Source organism: Branchiostoma lanceolatum, chromosome 13, assembly GCF_035083965.1.
Source record: "Branchiostoma lanceolatum isolate klBraLanc5 chromosome 13, klBraLanc5.hap2, whole genome shotgun sequence".
NCBI classification, from domain to species: domain Eukaryota; kingdom Metazoa; phylum Chordata; class Leptocardii; order Amphioxiformes; family Branchiostomatidae; genus Branchiostoma; species Branchiostoma lanceolatum.
In genome coordinates, this window is record NC_089734.1 from 9,297,142 (window position 1) to 9,311,825 (window position 14,684).

At 39.8% G+C, this 14,684-nt stretch overlaps 1 protein-coding gene across 13 annotated transcripts in view; it reads right to left on the reverse strand.

Annotated features, from left to right (window-relative positions):
• Positions 1–14,684, reverse strand: part of LOC136447828 (5'-AMP-activated protein kinase subunit gamma-1-like) — a 61,261-nt gene that overhangs the window by 12,126 nt on the left and 34,451 nt on the right. For 11 of the 13 annotated variants that reach the window (XM_066446911.1, XM_066446908.1, XM_066446902.1 and 8 more), the window contains 2 exons: positions 13,344–13,439; positions 9,613–9,725 (listed from right to left, as the gene is read on the reverse strand). In XM_066446911.1, the coding sequence (XP_066303008.1) occupies positions 9,613–9,725; positions 13,344–13,439 (209 nt within the window). Of the gene's footprint in view, positions 1–2,830; positions 3,437–9,612; positions 9,726–13,343; positions 13,440–14,684 lie in introns of those variants that run through there. The other 2 variants (XM_066446906.1, XM_066446905.1) reach the window with 2 other exon arrangements.

The window sequence follows — 14,684 nt, forward strand, 5'->3', positions numbered from 1 at the left end:
AAACCAACGCTAAATTTTGTTACAATTTACAGTAACATGCCAGGAAACCATATTGACGTTTATACTAACTGTGTGCCTACTGGGGTGCTTAGCACAAAAACATAATTCTATGGACCCCAATTTAGAATTCATAACAATGATACTACAGTGACTGTTCATCTGCCAGGAATACATGGCTTCAATGTCAATGCTAATTTATCAACTTTTATCCTTCATACGATCCTCTTTTGAGACTGCAACAAAGGCCATGACACCTGTATGGCAATATCATTCCTTCCACCCAATGACAATATTCTCATTCTTGCAGCAATGAGCATATGTCAAGTCTGCTGGGATTATTGCATGCCTATTTCTCAAATGTGTCCTTTTCCCCTGAGCCTTCCTATTTCCAGGACCTGACCTAAACCAGAAAGGGCATTAAAGCTATAAAACTTCACATAACCTATGAATATTTGAAGACTGTGGGACTTTGACATGTATGCACATTTGTATTCACACCTGGCGATGCAGATGTTCACAAAAAGCATTTGATAAAACTGAGTAATGGTTTTGCTGTGGCCTATAGTCCCCGGACTGCAGGTGGTGTAATAACACGCCTCACTGCCATGACTTTGAAGTTCAAGAGAAAACGTTTGGGAATGGCCCATCATCATCACACAGGAATTACAATGTGCACTTACTGTATCCTTTCACACCATTTCTAGCGGAAATACTGCAACATCTACAGAATATATTTTCACAGTCCACAAATTGACATTCTATACAGGATTGTACCTTCACCATTTCTTGGAACTGCTTCTTGCAAGGAACTGCGTGCCGGCGCATTGGTGACTCTACTTTCCTAGACGGGTCCTTCTTTTGCCGTTTGACTCTCACACGCTCCATTCTAACAATGTCTCCGGACTCAGACTAATATACAAGATGCAAATGTATACAGCTAAAGCCCACGTACACGTAGGCTGCGTATGCACATCATGCAGGACATGAAAGAGACTAGACTATTTGAAGTTCTCAATACAGGGACAACTAATCACATGTCGTGATTGTAGATTCAGCATCTTGTTCTGTCAATCATTGGTAAGCAAACATGCAAGGTGCCTACGTGACATTTGCCACATACTGTGGCTGCACACAGCATACTAATGTGGGAAGAGATGTTGTCTGGGAGACAGGTTGCTCCTGATCATGAGACAGTTCAGGAATGTCCCAAGTCTTCGCTAACTGTACCCAATGTTCCTCTAGCTACACAAAGATGCAAAATGCAAGCTAATTATTTGGTCGCCTTTAATAGGGCCCATTACATGCAATTTACTTTCATCTGGAAACCAATGGCAGCCAAATTAGAAGCCCAATCTCATACTCATGACGATACTCATCAACTATCCGTGATTGGCATTTTTATCAAGTTGGAAGTCTTTCATGTTTAACGTCTATACTTGAAGACCTCTGCATGTACCATGTACATGTATGTAACATCACAGCATAACCTAAGGTTAACATTACGTGATTTAGGCACTAATAAAAGCAAGATTTCTACATTTGATTTTTGTTTTGCCAGGAGCAATACCAAAACCTGCAATTAATGGTGTGTATATATGCCCACCCATCAGGAATACATTTCTATAAATCAAGCAACTTCACTTTTTCCTTCTGTTCATGGAGGGGGCGTGGCATTGTAAGTTTTGTGGGTGGTACCACTTGGATATAGGGGACAGAGGGTGTCCAGTATTTCCTAACCAATACTCAGTTATAAATCAAGGTATACAGTGTTTATCCTGGCTATACAAACAAGGCGCATGAAACATCAAAGACAAATGCGGTAGGTAAATGTCATATCTCCTGATCAAAGCTTTTGAGTTGAACCTAGCAACACCTGTGGTACCACACAATGCATATGATTCTTGACCTACATTTGTACATCTGTCTGTATACACCTGACATCAAGTCTGCTACTGATACAAGGATCTATCAGAAACAGTGGTGTGAGCTATTATCATATCCACACGTATCATCAATTTGAATACTGTACATGCATTCAAGTTCCCGGTGATTTAATTTCGCGGTAGGGAAAAAATGGAGTGTTTGCGGTGGATTTTAGTTCGCGGTTGATACAAGGTGGTAGGAGGGCGGTGGAGAGATTATCGCGGAATCTGCAAATATTAAACCATCGCAAACTTACATGAAACTGCATTTACAGTAACTTTGTACAATAAACTGAGGAGTAACATTACTTGTAATTAAAGGGGTGCCATAAACGAGCTGGTAACGCCTTATCTGGACGTTAGTGATAAGGACCATAAAATCCCCATGTTTCACCTGTTGTCATAGCAATAATAAAGGGTGGGAATGTGAAGGTCGTGCTGTTGAACTGTAACAGTGTGGGGGTGAAAACACTTACACAGTCACACCCCCTGTCCATTAGAGGCTGCGACTGCTAAGGGACTAAGCAACCAAACATTTGACGAGTCGCTCAATGAATTTCATAGATAAAGAACAATTTTCACAAACAATTTGTGAGTTTACATCTTGCATCATGTTTCAGTTAGGAAATCAAGGTCACACAAATCCAATTTTGGTCGCAGTAAGGTCGTTCAGGGATTGCTGTCTAACTACCAACTGGATGTGGGGTTACACAGACGTTTTGGGAGTCCTCACCCAAAATGATGCGGTGAAAAGTCACTCTTTTTAACCCACTTTTTACTCCTTGGGTCCAGGTAGAATGGGGACCCCCAAAACGTCCATTTAACCCAAAATCCAGTTTGTATTGTCTAGTGGAAAGCGGGCTTAGAAAGTGAAGGAAAATAATCCTGAACGATGAAGAAATACCTACTCCATCGTCTAGATCTCCACTCACGAACACATCATCCTCTTCTGTGATGTCTGGGAGAGGCATCTTAAGAGGCTCTATCCTTGGACCCTTCCTTCTTTCATATAACCTCACATCTCCTCTCCCCTCAGATGAAATCCAGTCCTTGCTGACTCCTTCTCCATTACAAGAACACTTCCAATCCTCCGAGTCTTGTTCCAAAGCTTCTAGAGACAACCGTCTAAGCTGTGCTTCTACACTAAGGGGCTGTATAGTCAGCAGATGTTGGTGATTCTGCTGCTTATTTGGTTCTTGTGAAGAGACATCTTCTAGTGGCGAGACTTTAGGAATGGAAAGAATTTCCAGCTCAGGCTTCTTGAAGAAAAACCAATTCGGGTGGCTTGGTTGCTCCTGAATCTGTCCGTTCTGCGTGGCAACTTGTTCGGACACAGTTTTTATGTCTGGACATTGCTTTACCCGGCGTAGCTTTCTGTAAGTCGGTTCCAATTTTGTTCCTGGTGGAGGAAATTGCTGAAGCTCGATTATTTCTATGGTCCGTCGTTGTTTCTTGTAGAGGAACCTCGGAAGGTGCATGGAAGCCAGGGAGTGCAGCATGATTCCTTCATTAAAGGTTGCAAATCCTATAAATTCTAAAGGAGCAGGAGAACTAATAGAAGCTAACAACAGGTCCAAACAAGCAGGTGCTGGAACGACACACCTGCAGCACATGTCTCCCCAGTCCTTAACAACACCTTGCCTGTCCGTGTTTTCTGAGTAGTCTGAGGAGGTTATCACAGTCAAGTCTGGCATATCTTGACTAACAACCTCAGCACAGCCAATGCCAACACGTTATCTTTAAAGCATGGCGAGAAAAGTTGTTTTCTTTGATCAGAACTCTGAGTCATATATCACATGTTAACCCAGCAACGTAGATTGGGCGTGTTACCACGTGCATTTAGCATTGTACCGCCTGGCACTGCAACTTGTGAGTAAACATCCAAGGGCTTCCACAAGACCCTTTTGTATTATGGCTACATTTGTATTTACTATGTATGTGTATGTCCACTTTCAGGAGCAGTAAAATTTTACCAAATATGATCAGACACATTGTGGTGTATGTTTCTCTGGTCATTTAGCTGCATAGGTTATATTCAGTTATATCCAAGAAGTCATAAATCTTGCACCTTATCTATAAATGGATTCTTTAAAAACCATAAATTTTGAGGGATTAATGGTTTACCAAAGGTCAGTGGCAGGAATACAATACTACTCCTTGTACAGCAAGCACGCCCTCAGTTCAGCAATATGATGATTAAGTGGAGAAACAAAAATAGGCAAACATGTACATTGAACCTCCTTTATCATTCACAACCAGGTCTATACAGACTGTAAGTTCCTATACCAAGACAGTATAACAGTCCATGTAGACTTAAATCAGTTACATGTACATGCTCATGATCTGCAGCCTACATTAAACTTAAAGCTGCGATTTCATTAAACTTTTTTAAAGCTACCAACGTTAAGGTACCTAAATGTTGTAATTCTTTTCTTTACACAAGCAAAAAAGCATTGATGATTATTCAACATTTGTGACTTATTGAATTTATTGAATACTTGGTGGTAGTGGTTCTAGATGTACCATTACTATATATTTAAGGGTCACACCTTCCAAAAGTCAGAAATAGAACTGACAACATTTTCTTTAACTTTGGCAAACAAACACTTCATGAATCCTTTGTGGGAGCCTTGTCTCACTCAAAACAAACATTTAATGGGAATGAAAACAATGGGATAGAATTCTATAGTTCTTCCCTCTTATTGGTTGTCATTGTGTATATAATGTATGCCCTTTCAGATGTTTGCTCAATCAAAGATATTTGATACAAGAGAATAGTAACAAGCATACTGTCGACACTTTGCCAAGATAAAAGAAACAGATGGTATTAAACATGGACTCAACAACTAGATGTTCCCTAAGTCTGGAACCTAGTAATTGTGTTTACATTACTCTTCAGTGTTGACATGTTTAACAGTGGCAAACCCTTGAAGGTACATGTATATAGAGGTACAGCAAAAGAGGGGAGGGGGGCAATTAGCATATTTTATCAGATACCAAACACCTGCAACACTGCTGATTGGACAACAGCTCCAAAGTGGGCTGATTGTGCGTACACAACTCAGGGCTAAATTTTCTGTTTGCATTTCATATCATGTTCCAATTCAATAAAATCTTTCATAACTTCTCCAATAGAATAGTGTAAGACAGACATCATCATTCACAAAGACATGAAAAGCAAGAGATCTTAATAAAATCTTGGATCCAATTACATGTATAGCCAGTAACTGTAAATGTATTTAAGTTTGTGTGGTTTTTATTTCACACTAAGGGGAAAATGGAGTGTTTGCGGTGGTTTTAAGTTCGCGGCAGTGCTATAGTCTCATACCGCTACAGTATTAGACGAAAATGTTCGTGGTGGTTTTAAGTTTGCGGTCTAACTGTCGCTGTGAAAACCGCGAACATAAAACCACCACGAACATTTTTGCATTTACAGTATTAGCCCAAAGTACCTTCCATGCTTTAATGAGGTCATAAAGGATCAGATAGAAGGAGCCCTGAGGGTCAGATGTTCAAACAGCCAGCTGGGTGAGTATCATGTTGCCATGGGAACCAGGGCATGTAGGTGGGGTGAATGGCTGTCCTTGAAACAGGTGATCAATCTTGAATAGGTAGTAAATCACAAACCCACTTATCATTAAAAATGTGGGACACCCAGTAATGTACATGTACATAGATTTACAGACTAGACTTTTTTCACTTAAGTCTACCCTTTTTAAGTTACTGTAAAAGGGGAAAAGTTAGTGTGGATTTCATCTGGCCGTTGGGAGAAAATGAAGTGTTAGCGGTGCCGTGGTTTTAAGCTGGTCATTGGAACTGGCATCACTGTAAAAAGAGAAATTTTTGGGGTGGTTTTAAGTTCGCTGTGAAGAGGTCACCGTGAAAAACGTGAACATAAAACCACTAAGTCTTCAAGCAATTCCCCTTCGATATTTTTAATCTATGTGTACACTTGCAATTGGCCTTCTGGCATGAGTTTACAAATAAAGAATATCTTACAAGATATTGTATAGTAACATTGGGTACATAGCGTAGTATTACTTTGCCTCAATTGCAGACGTCATCAGATATTTTTTCTGAATAGATGTGTACCTATAGTATTTTGGTAATATAGCTGTGGGTATCTTATTTGCTAAGATCTGATTGTTGGCTGGGTGAGCAGAAATCAGATATCAGAAAGTAATCAGAACCTGGTTACTGGTAGTAGGGCTGTAACAGTGTGGTTCAAGCGCCACCAACAGTCTAACTGGTCCAGACTTTTTTACCTAGTGGTTATGGCATGCGGCCTTTGGACTGGCGAGCCCAGGTTTGATCCCCGGGAGCCAGGAGTCTGTTTCTACTCGCCTCTTGTGTTTCACCTGTACCTACACAATTTGAGTTTTTTTTACAAAGTAACCCATGGTTTTCAATGAGGACTACCCTGCAGCTATTAGAAAACTGCATGTAGCTTTAGAAGAAAAGGCTGGTAGGATCTGCAATGGAGGCTAACTACTAATGAGGTGCAATCAAAATGTGACAAGGTAACTGTATATCTCACATGCACACAAAATATTTACATGCTCTTAAACAGACTATTATGTTTCAAAGCTCAGGCACCTGGTAATGGATGAAAACTCCACCCTATTTTGTAAACAGGTCTGCTTGACATTATAATTAGACCACTCCCATCTAACTATACAAAATCACTGTGTTGCCCTATAGCCAGTGGCATCCAGCCATTGTTAAGCTGGAGTCAAGTGCCAACAAAGGCCATATGGTTGGAGTAGGAACGCTGGATCACAGGCTAGTGTTGCCCTCCACTTTTCTATAGACAGCATTATTCCTTCCAAATATACCAACATTGCAACAAAAAATGTCACATCCTAATTGAACCATTAAGGTAAGCAGTATATCTTCAAAGAGTAAAAACATTCCTGACTTGTCATAAAGATTGAAGGTAAGAGCACAGTATCTTACCTGATTAAACCATAAGGTGGGAAACCCTATTCCAGTCTGACCAGCTCAGTACAGTGTTTATGATTTGCATTACAAAGACTAGCAGACAGTAGCAGTATTACAGGATGAAAGACAATCTGCTCAAGGGCAAACCTGCGAAGGCCCCCCTGTGACGTTAATACATCAAGGTTACCTCATGTAAGAGAAAGCCGGCTCTTGACACAATGATTTGACCTTGCTTGGTACATAAATGTATGATTATGGAATAAGAATATATAAGCTGAAATAGTGATTTCTAAGTAGGAAATTGATCTAGAATCAGTATTAAATCCTCCCTTAGGCACTTTGTTTCACCCATTAAATGGATAGCTATGGAGTCAGTGGTCATTAGGATTTTACCTTGGTCAATATTGACCGATGGCATCCACACAATGGTAGTCATAAAATGGATCAATTTAACATGGATGCCATACAGCCAAGGTTCACTTCCGCCCCCCAACATGCTATTATAGAGGCTCTGTGGGAAATAATATTTGAGACCATCGATCAATAGGTGTGGAACAACGGCACAAAATATGCTGACTCAAAATTTCAATCATGGCTAAAGTAGTTAGTCAAAGGAAGGGGAGATTCAGACTACATTGTACCTGCTTTACTCCGACTAATCAACCTTCTGTAAGGCAGAGCCAATTAAGATTTCCAGCTATCATCAGCCTGTGTGACAATGGGACAAACCACTGTACCCTTTGACAAAACACTTCTGCATGATTTCTTTCTGACTTGTGTAAAAGGAATATAATGACACTCAGCCTACCCTACATGAAAAAATCATGAGCTGTATTGATGATCTCCTAACCAATTTGTGATGCATTTCAAAACATGTCTTTAGTCGCAGCTTGGGAAAGTATCAATTGAACCACACCCTACACACAGGTAACAATGTGAATTTTGCCTATAAACCATTTTACTGTACATACTAGACATTTCAGTTAATCAGTACAACACTCTTTTCCAGGAATCATAAATGTATCATGAATCTATAATGCAATCAAAGACAAATGTGTATTACAGGCCTGTAGTAATAGAATAATTATAGGTGGCACAAGATCATTGAATACTGCACTATGGCATTGAACTAACTGACAGGTCATAGCCTAGAATGAATGCACATTATGGGAGAGGAAGTGCCTCTTTATAAACTGGTCGACCGGTGCGCTTTGTGTTCCACACAAATTTGTTATATGACGTAAACACAACACGACACCACAAGCCTAAAATATGGGTACAAGGAGGCTTCAAACTCCTAAAACTGCACCACTTGAAGAATTCAGATGAACTTACTTCCATAGGATACTGGAATGCTTCTGAGAGAGATAATCCTGGCCCTCCCCACGAGGTGTAGGTGTGATGCTGGTCACGTAAGGATAACAAAAAGCCTGAACTCTGACCTTTGAGGTAAAGCTTTTACATTCCCTTATATGGGCATGAAGGTGTTGACCCATTATGTGGACTGACTGGAAGCTGCAATACTGTTACTGATCTACAGGTGTCTCTCCTAGACTGTGAGGCGGAAGCCTTGCATCTTGTATTCCTTTTTGCTCAATAATTCAAACAGTTAACGATAGAAGTCTAAGAGGTATGATCTGAAATTGTATCTCTAAGAAAATGGACCATCTGCAGGACTTCCCTTACAACTACCATTGAATAAAAGAAAGCCGTAAAAAAAGACAATAAACCTTATCAATCAACTTTCTGGAAGTGTAAGAACTAGTCCTAAATTGTCAAATAATTTCACAGCAACACACCTGTCCTCCTATGGACTACAGGAAGAAGAACATCTGATTCAGTGGAAGTGAAGATTTTGGAGACACAGTGACAGTCTAACATACATATCAGAGCAGTTAGCACCTGCAGTACCACTATGGCCCAAAAGGTGTCTCTTCAAGACAGAGAAGCCCAAAAAAAATACAACCAAGCTGATTTGACATCACGTTGTCCTACTCTGACTGACATGGTAACTGCATGTGAGAGGATGTCACTGCATTCCACACCATAACACTGTTTAACGCTCCTATTTGGTGGGATCAAGTGGTAAACATTGTGGCAGGGCTCTACTTCAGTAGAACACATTTACTCTGACTGGTTGACAAGTCTCCAACATATACAGTATGTTGGCTAGAATGAGATAAATGACCATCTCAAAACTGCCAAAACAAATACTCCTTAAAGCACTCCTCTCTCTTGAACAAGACAGGAAGATTCATTATGTTCACTGACAACGTTATACATGTACCTGTCAACAGTGATCAATTTTTGATAATACATAATAATAAGCTGATCCTCCATAACCGATATCAATCTGTAAACTCCTTAGATTCCTGATTTTTCATTGCAACTAATCCACAAGCAGAACATGTAAGCTGATATTAGCAGTTCAACTCTTAAATAGTGATCTCAAACCAGATTCTCCCACTGGTCATGACAGAGAAGGCAGACACAACAATTGTATGTACAGTACTAGTATTCACAGGTTCATAGTAAATTCCCTAGCTCTTTTCAACAAGCACAATGAACAATGGACCACGACTTAACATCCCGTCCTTACGACTGCAACCCATTTCAGTAGCATGCTGCATGTCGGATGAGCAGCACAGCCCGGATTCAAACTCACGGCTTCTTGGTCCAGAGGCAGGGCACTAAACACTGGACTAGACACGCACGCTACAAAAATCATAAAAATAATGGTTCTTCTTACCAGGAAGATCGGTCGCTCTGCGCCGTTGTTCTGTCCACTCATTGTCCGGGATCGCTGCCGAAGCACTGCCTCTTTGTTGAGGTCCTGTTTGACAGCTGTGCCGCCTGGACCACCTGAAGAAAAATTAGAAAACAGTCAAAAGCCTTTCAAACTGTCAGTACCAGTATACTGTAAATGAATTGTCCGCAGTGGTTTTAAGCAAAGTAGTAGGTGGGCAGAACAACCATTTCTGCAGTAGGAGGTGAAAGGTGAAGACCAAACCACCACGAACATTACAACATTTAGTTGATATGAAATAACAGTATACGACTTAATCATAGCTGCACATAGGAATACATTATCTAACAACATTTCATTTGGTAGATTGACACCTAGCCTGATGACGACTTTTTGTGTCAGGTCAATAATGCATTGAGCAAACAACAAAGCCCATCCTTTTGTCGTACTCTTTTGAAACTAATGAAAACAAATCTGGTCCATCGATATACAGGTGGAAGACTGATGAATATACATTTCCTTCAAAGGTCTCTGATTAAAGTCATGCAATCAGGCATAATACGACTGTAGATGTTGTGATTGGTTGGATGGAGGAAGCAAGAGCATTTGAAAGCTACAGACAGTGGCCTAATGACACAATGTCTTGTCTTGCAGGTGTCAACATTACATAAACACACAGGATGGAGGAAAAGCGAAAGAGGGTTAACAAGAGAAATTCAGAGGTGTAAAATGCTGTGAAGAGAGCACAAGGTGAGATAGCACAGTTAAGGTGCACATATTCATGTAGATATCAGGAACACTATTCAAACATATAAGTGATGCAAGAAGAACCAATCACATCTTTTTTGTCTCCACACCAACATCTATGTACAATGATTCAACTTACACAATGGCTATTTGACCCCTAACCTACGCTGTAACACAACCTCAGGGATGGCCCCATAGCAGGAAAAATGCCAAAGACGTTAATGATTTGCAACACACAAAAGAGAAAAGGTAGATGAGTGGAAAAAAAGATAACGCACAATAGATGTGCTCAGACGGTTTCTCTTGACACACAGACAAAGGCTGCACCAGTGGTTACCTCAGATTCTGAATTTTTAAGTCATTGAGGTGAAGATATGTAAAACTCTAATGGTATACTTTATATAATATAATGTTACCACCCAGGTACTGCAGGGAAGATGTTGATTTAATCTACACAAAATAGTTTCAGCTTAAAATAGTTGACAGGGCCTTTCCAGAGACGTAAAAATACAAGAAAACTGCTTACAGTGAACACCTCAATTTTTGGAATTCATAAAGAATGTGAATGGAAGAAACAACCTAAATAGTGTAGCCTAAACGATTAACACATTTGATGCCTGAAGATGAAAAAAATCATTTAGTTGACATGTATGTTTACGACCTACATGACATGTACTAGTACACGAGATACACGGATAGACCATGATGGACAGTTCAATCATTGATTTAAATATGGTGAACCATCTGAAATGCAAATTTTCACAGATAGAGAAGAACCCCGACCTATTACAACACGTACATAAAAAATACAACCTCAATATTGACAGAAGTCCTAATGGCTGTGATGTACATGAATTGACTAACGTTAGTGCATTTAAAGGATTTTCTTCCTTCAAAAGAATGATGAGTTTAACACCAGCAGTTTTCAATGTCCCCTGCGTTTTCTAGATGATTCAACGAGAAATGCAACACTGATGGTGACTACAATTTGGAGTACTGGAGCATGCCTGGTGAAATGGCATCTTTTACACCTACCTGATACAACTCCAGGACCTATATCTCCTGCAAATGGATATATAAACATTATCAAAAAAGGTGTCTTCAGCTAAATCTATATAGAATTTATCTTGGGATTGACCAAACTATTGATTATTGACCAGGCCTGTATAATGCGCATTTTGTACCTACTTATGACTACTCCCATCGTGTCTTGCCTCTTCTAGATCTTGCTTCGATACACTTGGGGGAAGACCATGAAAGACGTAGGGGGGTGAGGGCTGGTATAAAGATGTTGGTACAAATTTGTTTTGTTTTTTGTCATCTAATGGACGTATAACTCTATGCCATCTAGTATATTTCATTTCTTCAGGTTTATTGTGCAACTATTTTCAATCATATAACTTATTGCATCTTTTTTTAATAACCTCCCCCCAAGGGCCTTTTGTGGTCCATCCCTTGATCTCACATCCAGCCTTCCCAACATCTGGAGAGAACAGTTTCAATTTATTTTGTTTGGACAAAAATATGATTGTGTTTAAGGGCGGAAGGACGTCATTGGGCTGAGCAGGGGACAGGAAGTGGTCTGAAGTGATTTTTCTGCTTTCTGGAACAGACATTGCTATTAACCTCATTCGCAGACTTCCTTCCTTTGATTTTTACACGGGCCAAGGTTCTCTAATGCCGGCTTAGGGACTTTCGCCGCCAAGGGAGTTATGTTGCCGAGGAACGACTTTCGGCATTAGGCCCGTGTAAAAAATCTGTGAAGTCTGTGAAGGAGGCCAATGCTATTATGTACTCACCATGCCAAAATCAAGTTATGTCTTATAAGCAGAACTTATTAGTAATTTGCTGAATTTATCTCATATTGCTTACTTGATGTTGAATAAGGTTTATTATCATTTAACATGTCCGAGTTAAGACTGCATTAATGTTAAAGATGGACAGTTTGCGCCGGTTGAAGCTCATAAAAACTGATCCTGTTATCAAGCTGATTAGGGAGCAAATTGGCAAGCTATATCTTATCAACATGTAGCTATAGTCTCTACCAAACCTCCAGGTAAAGTGTCAAGAGAAATCAGGCGAAAAATGGTGGATAATTGGCAGGGGGACTTATTGCAAATGCAGAAATGTTTGCAGTTGTTTTATGTTCATGGTTTTCACGGTGAACTGATCCTTACTGCGAACTTAAAACCATTGCGAAAAGCCGTCCCATTGTGTGACTGTACAGCTACTATTGTTTCAACATAAGCTCACACTCCATTTTCTACCTACCGCAAAATCAAATCCCTGCAAACATTTCTACAGTATCTTGCTCAAGTGCCTACACCATTTCTACAATTTTTTCAACTCAACAGGGCAGTCTTGTAGAGACTCGACAACATCCATAACCAACAAGAAATACAAGATAGATACAGATAGACACAAAAGCAGAGTACACATACATGACAGTGTGATACAGAAAGTCTGTACAGCAGACTATATATAGTTTTACATACAGACATCTACAGCTGAGCCCTATCTTACATTCAACTACTGTTGCAACATGGTGCCGTCCTGACTAATCCACTAAACTTAGAATACTCCTTTGCCTATTCATACATCATACACTACACGAAATAAGATTGGCAGAACACTACATCATGCTATGTACGATGCTACATATAATGTTCTTTAATTGCCTTGTCTGGGCAGAGAGTAGCTAACTGGCCACATTCCAACTTTGTTGCATCTGTTTTCTCCACAGTTCCAAGTCTTTTTGCAAAGGTTGGTCTGCAAGCAATCTTACGGACCATGTAAAATCATGCAAACAGTACAAATCTTAATTGTTTCCTGCATTATAGTATAGTTTTGATAGACAAAATTTCTTTTCACTGTTGCATGTGACATGCAGGAATTTCTGGCTTCAGGCACAGATGGATCTAGAGCTCATACGAAAACAGAGTCAATCCCAACATTGGAACTTGGCCAGTCCTAAGCTATATATTTACTTAGCGATCTTGTCCGTAGTCTGGATTCTGGCCTTCCGGGCTCAAATACGTAGTTTTCCAGCTGAACGCGGGTGACAACCTCTGGACGACCTCCAGCTGCAAGGCAAAGCCAGAGCATGCATAATGCTACAGCTGCACATGTCCATCTACTCATGCTGTCCTTATTCTTACCACATACGTACGATCCACTACTCTAAAGATGCAGCTTGTGAAAGTAAGGCTTACTTGGTTCCTACACCTGCATTTATATCTAAGTAAACCTATTTTTCACCCCATTACCACTGGGGTGGTGGTGCAGCATGTTGCATCCTGATAGCTACTACAGAATTTTGAATTTGTATGGTACTATTCCCTCTCTGATGGCAATCAGGCAAAAGTAAGCCCTTCAACCACCTGTGAATTGCGCACAGGGAAAATTTTCATCCTCTCAAAAGTCACATGTGGTATATTATCCTTGGGGGCAATTCACAAGGGTAATCTACCACATGTGTCACATGACTTTTCAGAGGATAAAAAATATTTTCTCTGTGGACATTTCACAATCAAGAATAGAAAAACCTATAGACGCCGAGGTTTTGCTAAAGGGCCATCAGTAACTTATGAAAGATATTTTTCTCATGAAATCATATTTTGCATGCCTGTACCTAAATAAGTGTATTTCCAGTCATATGTTCTTTGGAAATATCAAAAGTCAAGTCAACTTTTCAACAGGTGTCATTTGAATACCAAGCTGCCCCACCTCCATATACATCACATAGACACTCCAGTTATCTCTACTGGTACATGTAAATGGATGCAAACAAATTTCTTTCCAGAGATAATTGATTACTATGGCTCTGTCTATCTGTAAAGCTACAAAAATCATGCTGATCACATTGAAACTCTTATGTACAAATATTATCACATATGACATAAATGATTAGCATAAAACAATGATTTGAACTGCAGCTTGATAAAATGCATCATGGATTATTTGCATATTTTGAAAATTGCTGTCAACATCAGGTCAACATCACAATTGGATGACATGTGTAAATCAACTTCATTCATGAAGTTAGCTTTGACAATTTCTATGGATTGTATGGAGATTTAAATTCATCCGAAGCAACTTACAGATGTTAAGAGTCTTTCTTGAATTTCTACTATTGAATTTGTGGCTTATAAACAGGTTACAGAACAGGTGAGGGCAGGGCAAGGGGGTATAAAGGGGTACAGGGATTGAAACAGACTTATATTTCTTCTTATAATTTGATGGGAACATCACTAATGCTCACTAATTTGTGATTACCTGGTCTTTGTCATTAACCCTCCTAGTACCAGGGGCAATTAGAAATAGGCTTT